The sequence below is a fragment of the Cynocephalus volans genome, chromosome 11 (assembly GCF_027409185.1).
Source record: "Cynocephalus volans isolate mCynVol1 chromosome 11, mCynVol1.pri, whole genome shotgun sequence".
In the NCBI taxonomy this organism is placed as follows: domain Eukaryota; kingdom Metazoa; phylum Chordata; class Mammalia; order Dermoptera; family Cynocephalidae; genus Cynocephalus; species Cynocephalus volans.
The window spans coordinates 29,407,655-29,428,083 of NC_084470.1; the positions used below are offsets into that span (position 1 = coordinate 29,407,655).

Consider the following 20,429-nt stretch of genomic DNA (forward strand, 5'->3'; position numbering starts at 1 on the left):
TGTTTTAAGGTTGTAAACTGTTTATATTTTGTAAAATATAATTAAAAATGAATTGAAAAAAAAAAAGGTACAAACCTAATTATTAGATTCAACCGATGCACAATTGCTCCAAAACTGCTAAAAAAGTTTCTAAGTGCTTAGTTTTAATTTCTGAAATTAGCTTGTCTTTGACTTCTTACACACTCAGGAGCAACGGTGGGCATCACTTTGCCTAGTACTGATGGAAAATTTAGATGCCAGGCAGTGTGGGTTACAGGGCTCCAGTTCCATGAGCTCTTCCCAGATTGCCTATCAGGTGCATGCAATGTGATAGATACTCATCAGATAAACACCAGTTGTACAGTTATTTAAGAGATGACTTTGTGTGCAGAACAAAATTAAATTAGTATGATAGCAAGTCTCTCAAAAAGAAGTTAATTACAATTTGTTCCCTTGGTGATGACAAATTTCATAAACCACATCTTTGTAGATTTAAAAAAAAAAAACTTTAGTTCACAGAAAGCCACCATTTGTCCCTCACACTGTGCTCGCACTAACCTCAGCCACAGTTCATCTTTTGGCTTTAGGTCGCGTCACCAGCTAAGGTATGCGGAGCTGCCGATGAGTCCCCGTCAGTGAAGAGCCTCCGCCTGCTTGTAACCGATAAAGAGTTTTCCTTTAAAGCTGGCCAGTGGTAAGTGCCTTTTCTTTTTTCCAAGTGTGTATGTTCAAGAGATGCCATCAGATAGGAGGGATTACTTTTTCTTCTGGAAAGGACTTCAGTGGCTAGTCGTTCTCCCCGAGGAAGAGGAATTCTAGGTCATTTTAATTGAGAGTGAACTGTTTTTGGTGTGGAGAATCTGATTCCTTTCCTGGCCTCTGAACCCACGTGGATTTTGAGCCCATGGTCCTTTCACTCATATATGAAAACTACTGCCTTGAGTTTTGCACATTCAAACAAAGCAGCTAGTTCTGGTCCATGGAACCCACATCTCCGATAATTGCGTTCTGCAGGAATAGTTGCTAATAGAATGCACTGCAGTTATCTAATCTGATTGAGTTATGTGTTGCTGCAGATTCATACGTCTTTAAAAATTAGTTTTCTTTATGTCTGATACAGAGTAAGCAAAACAGTCTACAAAAAATAACTGCTTATGTCATTACACAGCAGACCATCTTCTTGACTGAATTCTTGTATCACTCATACCTTGTCTGGGTTGAGTTTAAATATTTTGCTGAATTTATTATCAGGATTCCCCAATCAGGCCCAGCCCACACACACAAATCATAAATCTGTCCCATTTGACTCTGAGGATTAATTAGTATGCTGACAGGGTAACAGCCCAGCTGTTCCACTGTTCCTTGAAATGGCCTCACTGAGCTGCAATTCAAGTTGAATTCTAAGTAAAGCAACTTGTATTTCCTTAGGAAAGGTGTGTTTGGGTGTGTGTGTCCTTTATTTAAATAAAGCATTCATTTCCAATTGAATTTCTGGCATGTCAGTCTGATAGTATTTCTTAGGAGTCACTTGACTAATTTTGGCAGTCCATCTGGAAATGTGGTTTTGTTAGAAGGAGGATGTGTAATAATAGCAAGAGTTAGCAGTCTTGTGTTAATAGTTTGCCTTTGAATTTAGAACTAGAAAACAAGATGCTGATTGCAATAATTTGCGCTTGTGAAGCAATTTACTGCAATCTTTGCACATCTTTGGTGATACATATTAAATGCATTTTGGCTGGTTTTGGGGGTGGGCAACATATTTACCCTTCAAAAATGGTTATTACATTGAAAAGTGGAAACTTTAATTGTAATGATTTGTTTTTTCATATTTCCCTTCAATGGAAGTGTTTGTGTCCTGAGCACAGCATTGTCTCTGTGCCTTTACCTCTGAGTTCTGCCAAGATGTAGTCCCCAGTCTCCTGGTTAGAGCAGGCCTGTGCATTGGCTCTAGTGCTGCCAACATGGTGTGCCTGCAAGTGTGTTAGCACTCTCAAACTGCAGTTACCTGATAAGGAAAATGTCATCATTCCCTAGTGATATATATGGAAAAATGGAGTCCCATTGTGATCCTCAAAATAAAATTATTTTGGATTAGTGTTATGTGTCCCATCCCAGTGAATGGATTTGGTCATTTCACTGACGTTAGGGCAGGTTTTAGTATGTGTCTGACACACTCCCGCTTCAGAGGTCAGATGGGGGTGGTTATCACTGGCTGGTTAGTGGTGACCCTTTCCCTTCCAGGTGTCGGTCAGCACTCATTCCTGACACCTGGACTCTCCCCCATTTTAAAGATTGTGCCCTTACCGTTAACTTATTTTATGACTCTAGGGGTTGTGAGTTCCTTTTGATGTTTGACCACATGGTTACAGAATGGCCACCTTGCTTAGGTTAGCGATGTCCACCCCTTCCACGCTGTTGCTAGTATGGCTTTGTGCTCTACGCTGTCTTAGATCATCAGCTCAGTAGTAACCTCTATGCGGCACTTTGGAGAAGAACGTGAGGGTTAGGGGGAAAAGAAGTCAGGAAGTGGCTGCTGTGCAGTTTGTGTAGTTAGGATTATCAGAATGGAGAGCTGCTAGAGATGAAGGAGAGGATTGCCATTGGGCTTATCTTTGGGGTGAGAGATTGGGCCATTGTGTTAAATCTTTGAATTCTCGACCAGTGCCCTCCTCTGACACCTGTAAAACTCTGAGGATGAGGGCCGGCCCCGTGGTGCACTCGGGAGAGTGCAGCGCTTGGGAGTGCAGCGGTGCTCCCGCCGCGGGTTCAGATCCTATATAGGAATGGCCGGTGCGCTCACTGGCTGAGCGCGGTGCGGACGACACCATGCCAAGGGTTGCGATCCCCTTACCGGTCACCAGAAAAGACAAAAAAAAAAAAACCCCAAACTCTGAGGATGAGGTTCTAGGCCCAACTCTAAATAAATAAATGAATGCTCTCTATGACTAGCTGTAGCTTTGGCCACAGATACAGTCTACAAACACCTTCAACATAAACCAGAGAGGCCTCAGGGCCTGTGCTGCATGCACTGTGTTCTTACTGGGCCCTCCAGGGGGCACTGGTTCCTGTATCAGGAAACCAGTTCCAGGAGCTCTAGCAATTCAATCCAGAGAGAAAGGCCAAAAGATGAAACCCCCTCAAAAACATTTCTCACGTGAGCAGAGCTACTAAACCTCTTGGGGTGCTCTCACCAGTAGGCCTACCACTTGCTTAGCTACTAGCTCCTTGGTGAAGCATACTCTTCACTTTATCAGAATTCCTCCTCTCTGTGGGTAGAAAGATTGGCACTTCCTCTGGGCTGGGGCATGCCATCAGCAGTCCTCATGCAGTGTGCACTGCCCTGAGTTTCCAGATTCATGTTCTGCCGTGGCACTCACTGCCTGCCTCCAGCGATGGCAGAGCTGCTGTGGGCAGGATACATATCACCCAGTGCTCTGGAGGTTGGCCGGCTCCCATGCTTGCTTTCTTCCTGCTAGCTCTGTGACATGGGCAGTTTCCTTATTTCTATGAGCTTCAGCTCTCATATCTTTGAAGAGGAAGCAGTAGTATTACTATATTTGAAGATACATAAAGTGTTTAGCACGGTGCCTAATGTCAACTTTAGTAGCTTGGTTTTTATTTTTTGTTATTGCTAGTAAGTGTTGTTATTGCTAGTATTTCACTCAGCCAGCCAGGTAGATCATCTGTGCTGGTGAGCCCGAGGGGACAGATTCCAGTTCTTAGTTCCTTGGTCCATTCCCCTGCAGTGAAACTGTTGGTTGGAAGAGAGACAGGCCAGGTGGGAGTGGGTGAGTGCACATCGCCACAACGACACCACTGATGCCACGGTCAGTTCCCATTCCACACTAGGCTGCCCCCAGGATGCCACCTGAGGGGAAGCAAGGCCAAAGTGTTTTTGCAGAAAGAAAAGGAATTCTTGGTCCTAGTGTGTCTCTGCCCTTAAACAGATAACAAATTTTTGTGTTAGAAAGCAACTTTGGGCCCTCCTGAGAGAAGGAGGACACTATGAAGTAGCAGATTAGAGCAGCAAGATTAGGGAATAGGACTCTCCCCCTACTTTCAAGTGTACTGTGGACAGTGTATGTATGACCTGTGTGACCGTGTGCGGCAGCGCTGACTCTCACATGTCCACACACAGAAAGTGTTGCATACCTTGGTGTGTTTGTTCAGATTGTGTCCTCCTCCATTGCTTATCTGATGAGCGCTCTGTGTCTTTTAAGACTCAGTTTAAGTGGCATCTCTCTGTGCGGTCTTTCTGAATTCCTCCACTCCTGGTAGAATTAACTACTCCTTCCTTTGCCCTGCCTCCCTTACTTGAAGCAGATTTTATCATAGCCCATTTAATTGTATTTATTTAATTGTCCTCCCTTTAGAGTGGGTTTATTGAGGGCAGGAACCAAGACATATGTGTGTCTTTGTACCTCTAGCAAGTACCACAACTAAATGATTGAGGGACTCTGAGTACTATAGCAGAGGACAAAAGAGTTTGGGGATCTCATAGGATAGCCTTGTCACTTGGCCATTGTCTGCATGCCCACTATGTGTTGGGTGCTAGGGTTACCTCTGTGGACAGTACATGGCTGCATGGTGTTTGTTGGGGTATGTTGCTTCACTATATACCTAGGCTGCTCTGCTCAGTTCTGCGTATGCTCACTCATCTGGAGTGAGTACGTGCCTAAACACCTGGCTCCAAGAGTGTTAATTCTGCAAAGGGCATTTTTAAAGGTGTGTATTTAAAACTTAATTTTTTCATGGATGAACATTTTATGAAATATGTATTGTGCATATTTTCTTAAATCCATTCAGATGAGGTTTTTATATCATTTGAATTATTCTGTTGTATCTTTTAATGGAGTCCTTTTTTCTGAAGGTAGCTTTCCAGTCACTAGAGATAAAGTTCCCTTTCACTCACTGGAGAGAAAGGTCTTAATTAGCATCGAGCAGCAGAGGGCGTGATAGTTCAGGAGATGAAGCTGCAAAAGTAGCTCATTGATTCTTTTCTAAACGTGGAAAGAGTGGAGATTCTGTATACCTTTTCTTGGATAGCATATAGCAATTGTGTGAATAAGTGCTAACTATAGTCTTTTAAATTTTTATCTCATCTGAAATGAAAGAGAAGTTAAAGTATTCGTGGGAAAGAGTCAAGTGAAAATAAGCAAAAGTAGGCTAGGGACCTTTCCTGGAGCACTTCCAATCCAGAACTCTTTTTTTAAGACTATAAAAAATGACCGGATATTTAAGGCCATAGATTAGAGGAGAATATCTTTTAAGGTCATAGATCAAATCAGTAGAGAACATCTTGTGCTTTTCATATAAGTCCACAGGTAGGAAAACGGCTGGAGGAAATTGATACTTTTTGCTCCTTGTTGGCTGAGAAACACCTAGTTTGGATGTTTGTTTCCTAGACATGGGGATTAGAATTTTTTGTGGTCCCAGGTTCTAATAAATTTTTCTTTCCTTGGTATGTGACTGGTGTGTTGCGATTCCTAGAATTCCTACCAAAATATTGTTTCTGTGGCATAGAATTATTGAAGGCTTGAAACTCAAAGAGTTCTGCACTTTAGCACTGCACTCTACCAAGTGAGCCACGGGGCTGGCCTAAGAGTTCTGCACTTTAGGAGTGTGGTTAGAAGAATAGAAGGAAACATGACTTTCAAAACTCAGAAGGACACATCAGCCTAGTTAAATTTAAGTTGTTGCTTTCTTTTTCCGCACTTTTTAAAAAACGTTTGAGATATAAAATTCACATAAAATTCACACGTTTAAAGTATCTAATTCAGTGGTTTTTAGTATATTTATTTAGAGTTGTGCAGCCATCAGCAAAATCAAATTTTAGAACATTTTCATCATCCCAAAAAGAAACCCTGTCCTGATCATCATTCACTCCCTATCCTCCTGCCCCCTTAAAGGACCACTTTCTATCTCTGTGGATTTGTCTATTATCCAAGGGAAGGTCCCTAGCCTACTTTTGCCTATTTTCAGTTGACTCTTTCCCATGAATACTTTCTTTCATTTCAGACAGGATAAAAATTTAAAAGACTACAGATAAACACTTATTCACACAATAATATTTGCCTATTCTGGACATTTCATATCAGCAGAATCATATAGTATGTGGTCTTTTGTGACTGACTTCTTTCACTTAACATGATTTCAGGGTTCATTTTACATTCCCACAAGCAATGTATAAGGGTTCCAATTTCCCTGGATCCTCACTAACACTTGCTGTTGTTAGTCTTTTTGATTATAGCCCTTTTAGTGGGTGTGAAGAGGTAGCTCAGTGTGGTTTTGGTTTGCATTTCCCTAATGACTAATGATGTTGAGCATCTTTTCATGTGCTTATTAGCCATTTATATATCTTTGAAGAAATGTTTATTAAAATCCTTTGCCCATTGTTTATTTAGGCTGTCTTTTTATTACTGAATTGTAAGAGGTCTTATATAATCTGAATACAGGTCCCTTAATAGATATTATTTAGAAATATTTGCTCTCATTCTGTGGGTTGTCTTTTAACTTTCTTGATGATATCTTTTATAGCACAAAGTTCTTAATTTTGATGAGGTCTGGTTTTTCTTTTTTCTTTGACCCTTGTGGTTTGGTGTCATACCTAAGAAACCATTGCCATGAAGATTTACTCCTGTGTTTTCTTCTAAGAGTTTATGATTTTAGCTCTTACATTTTAAACCTATGCTCCATTTTGACTTAATTTTGTATATGGTATGAGGTAGGGATCCAATTTCATTCTTTTGGATGTGCATATCCACTTGTCTCAGTGCCATTTGTTGAATAGAGTCTTCTTTTCCATTGAATTGCCTGGCACCCTTGTCAAAAAATCAACTGACCCTAAATTTAGGGGGTTATTTCTGGACTCTCAATTCTTTCCCACTGATCTACATGTCTGCCATGATCTACATGTTACGTCAATTACTATAGCTTTGTAGTAACTTTTGAAATCATAAGGTATGACTCCTCCAAATTTATTCTTCTTTTTCAAGATTGTTTTGATAATTCTGGGTTTCTCAAATTACTATATGAATTTTATGATTAACTTGTCAATTTCTACAAAGAAACCAGCTGGGGTTTTGGTAGATATTGCATTGAATCTATAGATCACTTGGGGAAGTATTGCAATCTTAAAGACAATATTAGTCTTCCAATTCATGAATATGGGATATCTTTCCATTTATTTAGATCTTTAATTTTTTTCAGTAATGTTTTGTAGTTTTCAGTGTACAAGTACATGTTATACTTCTTTTGTTAAATTTATTCCCTATTATTTTAATTCTTTTTAAGTTATTATAAATGGAATTGTTTTCTAAACTTTGCATTTGGATTGTTCGTTGCTAGTATATAGAAATACAGTTGATTTTTTTGTATATTGATCTTATATCCTGCAGTCTTATATTTGAACTTCTTTATTCTGATATCTTTTTAGTGAATTCTTTTTGATTTTTTTGTATACAAGACCATGCCATCTTCAACTTCTTCTTCTCCAGTCTGGATGCCTTTTATTTCATTTTCTTGCTTACTTACCTTGGCTAGAACCTCTAGTACAGTGTTGAGTAGAAGTAGTGGAAGTAGACATCTTTCTCTTGTTCCCATTCTGAAGGGGGAAGCTTTTAGCCTTTCATCATTAAGTATGATGTTTGGTGTGGGTCTTTTGTAGATGCCTTTTATCAGGTTGACGAATGGGAATTTATTCCTAGTTTGTTAAGTATTTTATTATGAAAGGGTGTTAGATTTTGTCAAATGCCTGTTTAGCATCTATTGAGATGATCATGTGGGTTTTGTCTTTTTTTCTACTAAATGGTGTATTACATTGATTTTCAGATGTTAAACCAACTTTATATTCCTGGGATTTTTGTGTCTGTATTCAGAAGGGATATTGATCTATAATTTTCTTTTTTTGCAATGTCATTTCTTGGTTTTGGTATCAGGGTAATACTGGCCTCACAGAATGAGTTGAGAAGTGTTTTCTTCTCTTTTGTTTTTGGAAGAGTTTGTGAAGGATTAGTATTCTTTAAATGTTTGGTAAAATTCACCAGTGATGCCATCTCTACCTGAGCTTTTCTTTGTGGGAAGTTTTAAAATTACTAATATAATCCTTTGACTTGTTATTGGTCTGTTCAATTTTCTGTTTCTTCTTGAGTCATATTTGATAGTTTCTGTCTTTCTAAGAATGTATACATTTCATCTAAGTTAACTAATTTTTTGGCATACAGTTGTTCATTAAATTCCTTTATAATCCTTTTTATTTTTGTAAGATTGGTGATGATGTCCTCTCTTTTAGTCTTAATTTTAGTAATTTATCTTTTCTTTTTCCTTGGTCTTGGCTGAAGGTTGTGGTTTTTGTTTATCTTGTTGCCAGCTTTTAAAATTGCTTCAACAATAATTATTTATTTACCTTTCCTTTTAGGATTGATTTCTTTATCCCGGGAGTCTCTGTGGTTGGTGGGTTTTCAATATGTTCTAGTCCCAGACTGCTAGAACAAGAAAGAATGATAGAATTGGCAGTGAAGCATGCAAACCACCCTCCTGCCCTCTGGGTTCACAATAAGGTGAGCAAACTTCCTGTTTAAACTTGAAGACTTGGACATCTCTGCCTCCCACAAAATTTGTGCTCATCCCACTTGATCCACCTAAGAAACCTGGGCTTGAGTAAAAAGGATATAAGCTCCCAAGAAAGGTCAAAGAAGCAGAATCTTTTTGATGCATTAAGTATGACTCAAAGAAACTTTGGGATGTGGAAATATTTTTTTCTGGGTCACCAAACAGTGTTCAATCAAATACTACTTTAGAATTGAGCATTTTTACTTTTTATGCAAGTTTTGAAAATTGGCTTTTTATGTTATGTAAATAGTAAATCTATAAATCATATTATTTTGTCCTGACCATCCTAAATAAAGGGAATTAAATTATCATCATGTTATTAATTGGAGGGGAAACTACCTCAGATTATGTAACACTGCTGGTGCCCAGAGATGAGTACATCTAAATCAGTGGTGCCACTGCCTCTCCATTTCAGTCCCTGGAGAGCTCTTCACATGGGATTCTGGAAGGAGATCCACATTTGACTGCTGGTAATAACTCATGCTTCACCACAGGGCTCACCACAATCCTATATAAGCTTCCTATCATTACCTACTAGAACTCCCATAACAAAGGATGAACTGAGAACAGATCAGTTCCTTGTCCTCTTAGTTTTTGACCCTTGTCTCCTTTTCACTGCCATCCTCTTCATTACTAGAGTGTGCCTTCTATATTTACCAGCAACCTTCATCTCATCCCAGGAATTTTCTTATCTCCTTTACCAAAAAGAAATGTACCAGTACAAATATGGCTTCAAAAACTCAACATTCTCCCCTTCTTTTCCTGGAAATCATTGAGCATCAACAAAGGGAAACAGAAAACAAAAACTCTAACTTTATTTTCAGTGGAACTTGGAAACACACCCCAGTATATTTTTAAAGGTAGCTGTGTTATAGAGTCACATGGGAGTAAGTAGAGGAAAGAGGCAACAATAGCAGATATCATAGAACACCAACAAAAATACACACGGGAGTGGGACTTACAGCCCTTGTCTACAAAAGAGGGTGTGCAAACAAAGTTGAGTGACTGCAGAAGTCCCACCTGGATGCAGTTAGATCCAATTAGGAGAGAAGGCACACAAAGAATCACAAAGACAAGCCATGTTTGTACGAAGTAAGATGTCCTTGTAGCGGCTGAAGAGAGCTTTCATGTTATGAAAACCAGCAAGCTTAAGACACACTGTTGGCCCATCCCCCAATAAGGGATCTTCTTGCAAACAGTTGGTCCAAAAAAAACTACAGTTCATCTCAATCTCATGAAAGAAATCAAAGAGGACATAAATGGGGAGACATACTGTGTCCATGGATTGGAAGACTCAACATAGTAAAGAAGTCAGTTCTCCTTAAATTGATTTATGGATTTAATGTAACACTAATCAAAATCTCAATAGGAATTTTTATGGATATAGATAAGTTGATTTTAAAATTTATATGAAAAGAAAAAGGAACTAGCATAGCTAAAACAATTTGAAAAAGAAGAATAAAGTGGGAGGGATCACATTACTCAAATTTAAGATGAAAATAAAGCTGCAGTAATCAAAACATTGTGGTTCTGATTGAAGGATAGATACCTAGATGAATGGAATATAATAAAGAGTTCAGAAATAACTTACACACATAATGGCCTTTTTATTTTTGACAGATGTGCTAAAGAAATTTAATGGAGAAAGGATAGCCTTTTCAACAAATAGTTCTGGAACGATGGTACATTTATATGCAGAACAAACACAAAAAACTTCAACCTAAACATCATACTTTATATTGAAAATTAATTCAAATGGGTTGTAGATCTACATGTAAAACATGAAACTATAAAAGCTCAAGAAGGTCTAGAAGAAAACAACAGAAATATTTAGAACTTGAGGGTAGGCAAAGAGATATGATACCAAAAGCAAGATTCATGAAAGAAAAATTGATATATATTGAACCAAAATTAAAACTATTTTTTCTGCAAAAGACAGTTAACATAATTAAAAAACAAGGTACAAACTAGGAGAAAATATTTGCAAATCAGATATCCAACGAAAGAGTTGTATCCAGAATATATAAAGAACTCTTTAAAGTCAACAAATACAAAACAAGCAACACAGTTTTTAAAAATGGACAAAAGATTGACTAGACACTAAAAAGGATATAAGGATGGCAAATAAGCATTACAGAAATGCAGATTAAATCTGTATGTAGTGGGATACCACTATAGACCTATTAGAATGACTAAAATTAAAAATATTGACAGGGCCGGCCTGTGGCTCACTTGGGAGAGTGCGGTGCTGATAATACCAAGGCCATGGGTTTGGATCCTACATAGGGATGGCTGGTTGGCTCACTGGCTGAGCGTGGTGCTGACAACACCAAGCCAAGGGTTGAGATCCCCTTACCAGTCATCTTTAAAAAAAAAAAATATATTGACAATACCAAGTGCTGACAAGAATGTGGAGCAACTGAAACTCTTAGATATTGCTGAAATTGCTAGCAGGAATGCAAAATAGTACAGTCATTCTGGAAAACTATCACTCCTGAGTATTTATCCTAGAAAAATGAAAACTAAGTTCATATAAAACCCTAACATGAATATTTACAGCAGTTTTATACATAATTATTAAAAGCTAGAAACAACCCAAATGTTCCTCAGCAGCTGAATGGATAGACTGTAATACATTCATGCAATGGATAAGGGATGAACTATTGATGCACACAACAACTTGGGTGAATTTCAAAGGCACGTTGAGTGAAAGAAGCCAGTCCCAAAAGGTTGCATACTGTGTAATCTCATTTATGTTACATTTTGGAAGTCAAAAATGTAATGATGGGAAACAAATCAGTGTTGGGGTAGAGAAAGAGTATGAGCATAAAGGGATAGCACAAGGGAATTTTTGGATGTGATGGAATTGTTCTATATCTTGATTTTGATGGTTGTTACACAGATCTTTATATATGTTAAAATTCATAGAACTGTTCAACAAAGGGAAAAAGATCTTACTACGAGAGAATTTTTAATTTTTATTTTTTTCCTGTTTTATTTTTATTTTTTTATTTATTTATGTATTATTGGTTATGAATATTCATAGGCTACAAAGCTGACTGTCACCACTTGTAACCAAGTTGTGATGGCCAGATCAATACTATCACCTGCCTGTTACACAAATTGCAGTTATTCCCCATGTCCCCCACCCAGTTAATCCCCAACCTCCCTTCCTCTGCCTCCTTCCTCCATCCCACTCTGCAACCCTAGGTATGTGCTCTCCCCCTGCACATCCAATGCACCACTGTGGTCTTTCTTCCTTCTTTCTCTCTTAGCTCCCACTTATGAGTGAGCACATGTGGTATTTTTCCCTGTGTGCTTGGCTTATTTCACTCAACATAAATTTCTCCAGGCTCATCCATGTTATTGTGAATGGCAGAATTTCATTCTTTTTTATGGCAGAGTAGTATTCCATGGTGTATATATACTACATTTTCCTCATTCACTTGTCCACTGAAGGACATTTAGGTTGGTTCCATATCTTTGCTGTTGTAAATAGAGCTGCAGTGAACATGGGAGTGCAGGTATCGCTTCGACATGATGATTTCCATTCCTTTGAGTATATACCCAGAAGTGGGATTGCTGGATCATATGGTAGATCTATCTGTAGTTGTTTGAGAAACCTCCATACTATTCTCCATAGTGGTCGTACTAATTTACAGTCCCACCAACAGTGTAGGAGCGTTCCCTTCTCCTCACATCCACGCCAGAGTTTGTAATTCTCCATCTTTTTTACTATAGTCAGTCTAACTGGGGTGAGGTGATATCTCAATGCGGTTTTAATTTGCATTTGCCTGATGATTAGTGATGTTGAGCATTTTTTCATGTACCTGTTGGCCATTTGTATGTCCTCCTTAGAAAAATGTCTATTTAGCTCCCTTGCCCATTTTTTAATTGGGTTATTTGTTTTTTACTGGGTAATTTCTTGAGTTCCTTGTATATTCTGGATATTAATCCCTTGTCAGGTGTATAGTTCGCAAATATTTTCTCCCACTCTGTAGGTTGTCGTTTCACTCTGTTGATTATTTCCTTTATTGTGCAGAAGGTTTTTAGTTTGATATAGTCCCATTTGTTTATTTTTTCTTTTGTTGTTTGTGCTTTGGGGCTCTTGTTCATAAAGTCTGTGCCCAAACCTAGTTCCTGAAGTGTTTCCTCTATATTTTCCCTTAGTCGTTGTACAGTTTCAGGTCTTATACTTAAGTCTTCAATCTATTTTGAGTTGACTTTGCTATATGATGAGAGGTGCACGTCTAGTTTCATTCTTCTGCATGTGGATGTCCGGTTGTCCCAGCACCACTTATTGAAGAGGGAGTCTTTTCCCCAGTGTGTGTTTTTTTGCCTTTGTCAAATATCAATTGGCTGTAAGTCTGTGGGGTGATTTCTGGGTTCCCTATTCTGCTTCACTGGTCTGAGTTTCTACTTTTATGCCAGTATCATGCCATTTGAGTTAAGACAGTTTTTTAATATATATATTTTTTAAATCTATAGGGGCATAAAAATATATTCTTCTTCTTCTTGTTTACATGTCAAGTTGTGTCTGTTCAGAATAAATACACTCCCCCCACCCCTAACTTGCCTTGGCATTTCCATTATAAAATGTGTCGTGTCACATTTTAACCCTGCATCCTTCTGAGTTTCCCCTTCAGTTTAGCCTTGGCTGCCTCATTTCTTTTTAGATTCTCTTTGGATTTTCACCCATTTCTGTCTCTAGGCTGCTCTCTGAGTCTCTAAAATATGCCCCTGGGGTGGAACCAATAAGGTGTCCACATAACCCTTGCTCAAAGTTGAAATGAGTATAGCCATCCCAGCTCCTAGTGCCATGGTTACCCCCCCCCCACCCTCCCACCCAGTTGCCTGATCCTGGTCCACAGCTTCCTGCTTGGTTTCATGCCTCATTGGCATTTCAGTGAAGGAACTTATTCTTAGGGGCTGTAGAAAATCTCAGAGTGGCATTGCCTGACTGCACATCCTAATTGTAGTGCCTGCTGTACTATGCCCAGTGGGAGTTGCAGACAGCCTTTATGAAGTCAGATTTTTCTTGGAACCATTTTCAGGTGGCTGTTTTCCTCCTGAGGATTTGTCTTATTAAGCTATTAGAGTGGACAATGGAGGCACGTGAGTGTCTGGATGGCAGCAGGCTGCTCTGTTGGGACATGGAATAAAGGGCCATAAACCTCTTCCTTTATTTTATCTGCTTTGGCTCAAGATCCTGGCAAGGTAAAGGGTTCTAGACAGCTATTGTGTGCCCGGCTCCAGTTGCTGTGGAAAGGTTGTTTACTTCACAAGTAGAAAATCTAAACTCAAATTAGATACATTGCTATGTAATTGAAAGTAATGTCCTTTCACTCACTTACATGTTATACTGTGCAGTACTTTAAGTCTTGTGTTCATGCTACCCAGGCAATTTTATTGATCAACAGAAGACAAAGGTAGCTTTTGATTCTTTCCAGATGCTAGCAAATTTGAAGATAGACCTACTGAAGATTATTTTGTCACTAAGGAGAAGACAAGCTTCTGGAGTATATTATCTTTCCCTGGGGTGCATTTTCTTGCCAACTTTAGGGTGGAAAATAGGCTAATACTAAAAACAATAACCTAAAGCTTTCTTTGTTGTCATTACTAAGCATGCCAAAGATGGCCAGTGGAGAAAATTATTTCTCACTCATTTCTCAGTTTCTTTTACACTCACATTCTTATAGATAAAGAGAGTGTACAGGCAAGTGAAAGACAGAGGGAGGGAGGAATTAGGAAGATAAAATCCATTGTCGGCCTTAGGAAGAGCCTTTCTTATCTTAGATTCTATTTTCGAGACTTGAAACGAAGGAACATTTTAAAGCACTTTGGTAGCCAGCATAGTGATTCTTAGATTTTAGTTATTCCTAACTGAATGCTCTCTTGCTGCTAATTTCTTTTGTCAAAAATGAAAACCCACTTACCATCATTCATGTATAAATCTCCTACATACTTAAAATAGTTAAGTTCAAACATTTTTTTCCCTCAGAGATTTCCATTCATTTAACAGTTCTTTACCAAAAAAGCGTGTTTTGTGAATTCAAATAATTTTCATTTTTTCCTTGATTTTCTGTAAGTTTAACTTGTTTTTAATTTGGAGAGCCCCAAATGAAATCCATGTCCAAAAGGACTTACTGGTTACCTGCCATGTGAGGTGCCAAGGTGAGAATGCTAAGGGTTTGGTTCTCAGAAATTAGTTGACTTATGCCAGGAATATGTCATGAGACAAAACTATACTCTTAATATAAATGTCTTTATTCCTGGATTCTGTTTTTTAGTGACAGAAGAAGGAAGCAGGCACCCCAGCACTTTTACTTCCATGACAGCAAAATGACCAAAATACCCTCTTCTACAGAGCCTGCTACCAGCGGGGAGTTCTCCCCTACTGTGTATCATTAGATGGCCCACAGCAACCCTGTGAGGTGGGCAGAGCTGGGACTGCTACCCGTTTTCCAGGTGCAGCAGCAGAGGCTTAGAGAAGTTAAGGGACTTGCTGGATTTCATAGGGGCTGTGACGAAAGTTCATCATCTGACTCCTAGATCAGTGCATTTTTCTCCAAACAAGGGATTCCCAACCCTGTCAGATCCAGAACTACCTTTCTAGAACTGTCATGAAATGAAATTCATAGTTGATGTACCGAACACATAGATTTTTTTTTTTTTTTAAATAACATAATTCTCTAACTGTAATACATAGAAAAAGTAAAGGAAAGAGATCCATAATCAAAGAATATCTATTTCAGTATATAAGTGGTTGGGCATAGCTAAACTAGAATATAGAATGAAATAGTCAGATAGTTGTTCCTAACCATAGAATCACCATGAATACGTTGTCTACAAATGCAGATGATACAGGTGTATTGTGTGGGTGATAGAAGGACCAGACATGTCACTAAATGGGGTGTGATTTTCCAGAACAGTGAGCATGTGTGGTAAAGTTCTGAACACAACAGAGGAGTGTCTTCACGCTGGTTACATTTTGGAAAATCCAGACCAAATTAGTATCTGCAAAAAATACTTAGAATTTATTTGTAAAATGAGTTAGGATCTAATTTCAGATCATTACAGTTTTCACCTACATAAATGTCCCATGGGCCATTTAGAAGTCATTGTTCAGGATAGTCCTGTACATTGCAGATAATAGTGTGCTGGTAAACCAGGTCTCCAAATAAAATAATCCCTTATTTGTATCATTTGTTGATTTCTGTACTGTAAATACTCCCACAATGGCTGATTTCAAACTACCAGTAGAAACTGACAGACAAAATTCCTGCAGATTTTAGCTATCAGCTTAGTAGGAGCCAATGCTAGGACACCACTAATTTTGCAGTACATTTAGCATCTCTGGCCCTGCCCTCTAAATGCCATTCGGGTTCCCCAAATCATTGTGACAATAATAAAATATCACCACAAGTTTCCAGACACTCCTGTCAAGGCCGGTATCACCCTAATGAGAACCAGCGCATTCACCTCTGATGGTATGTCTGGTATTAGTGACCTGCTTTACCTGGGTAGGTCTGTGTGATACTCACCCCCTAGTGTGAAGCCTCTGGCTGCCTGTTCTTGCTGCTCCAGGAGATGCAAATAGCACTGAACAGTGCTGCAGTAATGTCTAAGCCTGCAGAGATGCTGTGGCTGTGTCCTGCTGGGGGTCAGGAGGGAGCCCTCTGTACTCACACTTAGTCCTGATAAGCCCAGGACAGCCAGTATAGTGAGACTTGCCCTATCCTCCTTCTCTCAGCTTTGATCAGAACACAGGAGCACCGCTCAGATAGAGGCAATCCATACTTCAGAGCCGTGCCCTGCCTGAGTCCATTGCGTCCTTCCTCAACCTAGTTCATAACCTAAGAAATTAACAAATGGCAAAATTACTGAAACAAGTCTCCTTTTCTCAATACTGGAGTGGCTGTGCAGTATGGATCATGAAGGTGGAGTAGCAAATGGCCTATAAAATGGACAAGTGGATTCAATTCACAGGGCCCTGGGAAGATTGAAAGCAAGTAGTCCTAAATACTGATAAAAATGCAGGAGGTAGACGCACTTAGTTTTATTAAAGTAGAACATTTGGTTTAAGGCCTGTGCTACAAAGGACTAAAGGATCTTTTCTTTCCTGCCTTAGTGTACACTTGACTCTGAAGTGGCTGTGAGAGTGGGTGGAGAGTTCTTCTTTGACCCTCAGCCCACAGATGCCTCTAGAAACCTCGTGTTGATTGCAGGAGGAGTTGGAATTAACCCCCTGCTTTCCATCTTGCGGCACTCAGCAGATCTCCACAGAGAGCAGGCAAACAAAGGAAGTGGATATGAGATAGGAACAATAAAACTATTTTACAGTGCAAAAAATACCAGTGAACTCCTGTTTAAGGTAAGGGGGGTGAGGGGTGTATGTTCCCTAGCTTGCTGTAAGCAAACTTGTGTAGTAGAATTAATTGTCAATGAAAATATCTTCTCCAGGTTTTGTTTTCTCTGCAAAGTTTCAAACAAAAGGCTTGGCAAGGTCAAATGAGAATTAACCAACACAGCTTACCCAGGACAATTAAAAATACTAGTGTTGAGGAGGCTCCCAATTAAGTGACAGGATAGGGTAGGTTTTGGTTGGATGTGATCTGGAGGTTGGATGAACAGAAAGGTCACCGTGGCCCTGAGATTCTGGAAAGAGTCGAGACCTACAAGTGGACTCGTGTGTCACAGAGTAGGTGAGACCTAGACAGTTTGGACCCAGCTGGGTAAATGAAACCCCCATCAGTTGCATCTGTTGAAATTGAGTACATTTGATGGGGAAGGCTTTTTGCTTGGGATTGCTTTGCAGCTGCAGGAACAAACAAAAGAACAGAAACAGTAAAAGACACAACTGTGGTCAGTGAAAAGGAAAAAGAAAAAACTCCCAGAGAGTTAGTAATATGCTTGTTAGCATATTCAGATTTCAATTAAAGCCAAATAGCCTTCTGTACTCTGAATGCTCTGGCCTGCTAGGCTGCAAACAATATCTCTCTAAGTGGAGAGCAAGAGCAGCAGACGTGTGCAGAATGGGAGTCGAGGTTCTGCGTCAATGGTTGTGCACATCTGTTTTGATTTTTTTTAAATTGTAGTGTGACCAAATATGTTTGACATTCCAGAAAAATATCCTCAATTTAGTAAATGAATTTCCTGAGAAGATTGCATGCAGTTTGCATGTTACAAGACAGACTACACAGATCAGTGCAGAACTCAAGCCATACATCACGGGTAAGTCCCCTAAAGATGTTTTGACTATCTCCATGCATTTATTTGATGGACATGCCCGTTGGTTGAGTGTAGATGCTTTATTGTTGGGAGTTGCTGGCAGGGAATGTCACTACCTGGGGAACTGAGAGATGATTCATCATGGCAAAGTAAGGAGATATTTAGCTGGATTTACTTGTTATATTCAGGTTTTCTACGGCCCATATTAAAAATTTATTTTCTACATTTTTTAGAGGGCCTTTGTGTCATCACTGTAGTGTACATAAAAAAGTTTGTATTCCAGTCTTGGCTGATCAATTCTATATGCCATTAATAATGGTCATTTAAGTTACTCATGGTTTCTCCTGTTTAGAAGGATTTTTACAAAACAGTTTGTTTACTTTGCTGAAGGCAATTTTGCATTGCCATCAAAGACCAGGAAGCTAGCTGGCCCTCTCTGAAAAGTGCATTATGGTTAACTTCCCCCTTTGCTTTTCATAGGTTTAGGAATCCTGGAGATACACTCAGCTTGGGTCTGGCCCTGAAAGCCAACAGGAGCTATTGCGTAACTGGCTCAAGACTAGACTCTCTGAGCTTGAGTTATTGCAAATAAACACTGTTACTGAGTTGTCGTTAGTCCTTTTTCATTTCATAATATAAACATGTCTGGCTGAATTTGGTGTGTATTCTGTTTTTTGGTAGAAGGAAGAATAACCGAGAAGGAGATAAGAGATTATATTTCAAAAGAGACCTTGTTCTATATTTGTGGCCCACCTCCAATGACGGACTTTTTCTCCAAGCAACTGGAAGACAGCCATGTTCCCAAAGAACACATTTGCTTTGAGAAGTGGTGGTAGGGAGCAAGCAAAGGCAGAAAAAAGAAAGAAGTAGGATCCACTCAGGATAGTAAGAAATATTATATCATTTGTGGCAAGATGAATTTACTTCTACTTGAGTTGTCTTATTTTTTAAGGCTGTGAACTAAGTGACTGGCTGGAGAATTAAGAGAAAAACCAGCTGACAGACTTAGATGATAAACTTTTTACAAAAACTTCATTGATCAAACTATTTTTTACTATATTGATTTTCTTTTATTAATAACAATGTAATTATTTCATTATATACAATGAATTGGCCAATGTAGATTTTTCTTTTGCCTTTAAGGGGAAGAAACAATATATACTTATATTTACTCACAGGAAAATGTGGTTTTGTGTGTGAAGTGTAGGCTATCTTTAAATTATTTGACAGCAATCCATATATCTTATGTCCAATAAACTTATAATTTACATACTTCTTAATAATTTTACTTTGAAAATTCTTTATATTTAATGCCTTAGTTTACTTTACTATGGCCTGTAGCCTTATTTATCTGGACCATCAAAGATGAGTGTGGAAGTAGAAAATTGCTAGGAACACTGCTTTAGGGAGTTGAATATCCAGCATATTTGCTTTCTTATTAATGAATATCATAAGTATGTATCCTGACTAATTGTTAGTTTCTTCTCAAATGAAACCCTTTCTGTCTTGGCTGGCTGCCTGCCTTAATGCTGTAGGAGGCAGCTTCTTGTTTGGGACAAAGGCTTTGGTGACTGTTGTGTTCCATGTTGAATGCGCCTTCAGTGGCTGGGCTGGCTGGCTGTGGAAATGTGCTGAGGATTGATTAGGGGGTACAGAGCCATTTCCAAATTCTGCTTCTCTGCTTTTTATTTCATTCCTTTGCTGTGATTGTTCCTGGCAGGAGCAGCTACTTAACACATACTTGTTGAATGACTGAAAGAAAGCAACTAACGTTTTAACTCCTTGCTAAGTCTAGGCTTGGGAGACAATTCCCAGGGTGGATAGAAAGAACTGTGGAGCCTCACCCTCTGGCTGCTCTGATAAAACTGCTAGAAAGCAGACTGTAGTTCTTGTCTGTGTAAATTTTTGAAAATCCAGAAGTCCATGGGCTGACTGAGGCCAGGCCATTCATTTTGTGACAAGCAGTCTCAGGCCCAAGGCTGCCTGCTTGGAGACCACTGGAGGGTGAAGGAAGCCTGGGAAGAAGGACAGATGAGTGCTGGAGACCCAGGAGCTCTAGTTGACATTCTGTTCTTGAGCTGATGAGAGGATAGGTTGCCCTTTCTTACCTCTATTGCTGCAGGCCTCCCAGGGACTTCTGGGCTCAAACATAATTTATTCATGGGAACTGAAGATGGCTGGCATCACCACTGGAGCCTCTGCCCTGTTTTGAGTTTTGTCAAGTTTTAAACAGAGGTCATTTGTCAACTACTTTGATCCCAGATTTGGATTCAGCATGAGGAAGGGAGGGGCCTTTGACCTGATGGGAATGTGAAAGTTCATTCGAGGAAATGACCATTAGCATTTCAGAGGTGACAGGAATGTGAGAAGCTCTGGCATGCTACAGGAGCCCTGACTTATCATTTGGCCCCTGAGTATCCAGGCCGAGGGTTTGGCTTTAGGGCTGAGTATTCAAGAGGTGTAGGAGCAAAGCACAATGAGATTCAGGGATGTGGGATCATCAAGGGCCTCTTGTGCCAACTGGCGAAGGCAGCTGGCAGGAGATACCAATGGTACAGAGGAAGTACCCAGGCCAGGCCTCTCCGTGTGGGGAGTGGAGGTGCGGGGTG

The 20,429-nt window shown here is 39.4% G+C and overlaps 1 protein-coding gene across 3 annotated transcripts in view; it reads left to right on the forward strand.

Moving 5' to 3' along the window:
• The window catches only part of OXNAD1 (oxidoreductase NAD binding domain containing 1), a 38,229-nt gene extending 19,126 nt beyond the window's left edge, over positions 1–19,103 (forward strand). For 2 of the 3 annotated variants that reach the window (XM_063114894.1, XM_063114895.1), the window contains exons 5-9: positions 567–673; positions 8,396–8,537; positions 16,721–16,963; positions 17,715–17,823; positions 18,502–19,103. In XM_063114894.1, coding sequence (XP_062970964.1) covers positions 567–673; positions 8,396–8,537; positions 16,721–16,963; positions 17,715–17,823; positions 18,502–18,656 — 756 coding nt within the window. In that variant the 3' untranslated portion in view covers positions 18,657–19,103. Of the gene's footprint in view, positions 1–566; positions 674–8,395; positions 8,538–16,720; positions 16,964–17,714; positions 17,824–18,300; positions 18,426–18,501 lie in introns of those variants that run through there. The other variant, XM_063114896.1, reaches the window with a different exon arrangement.
• The last annotated feature ends 1,326 nt before the right edge of the window (positions 19,104–20,429 follow it).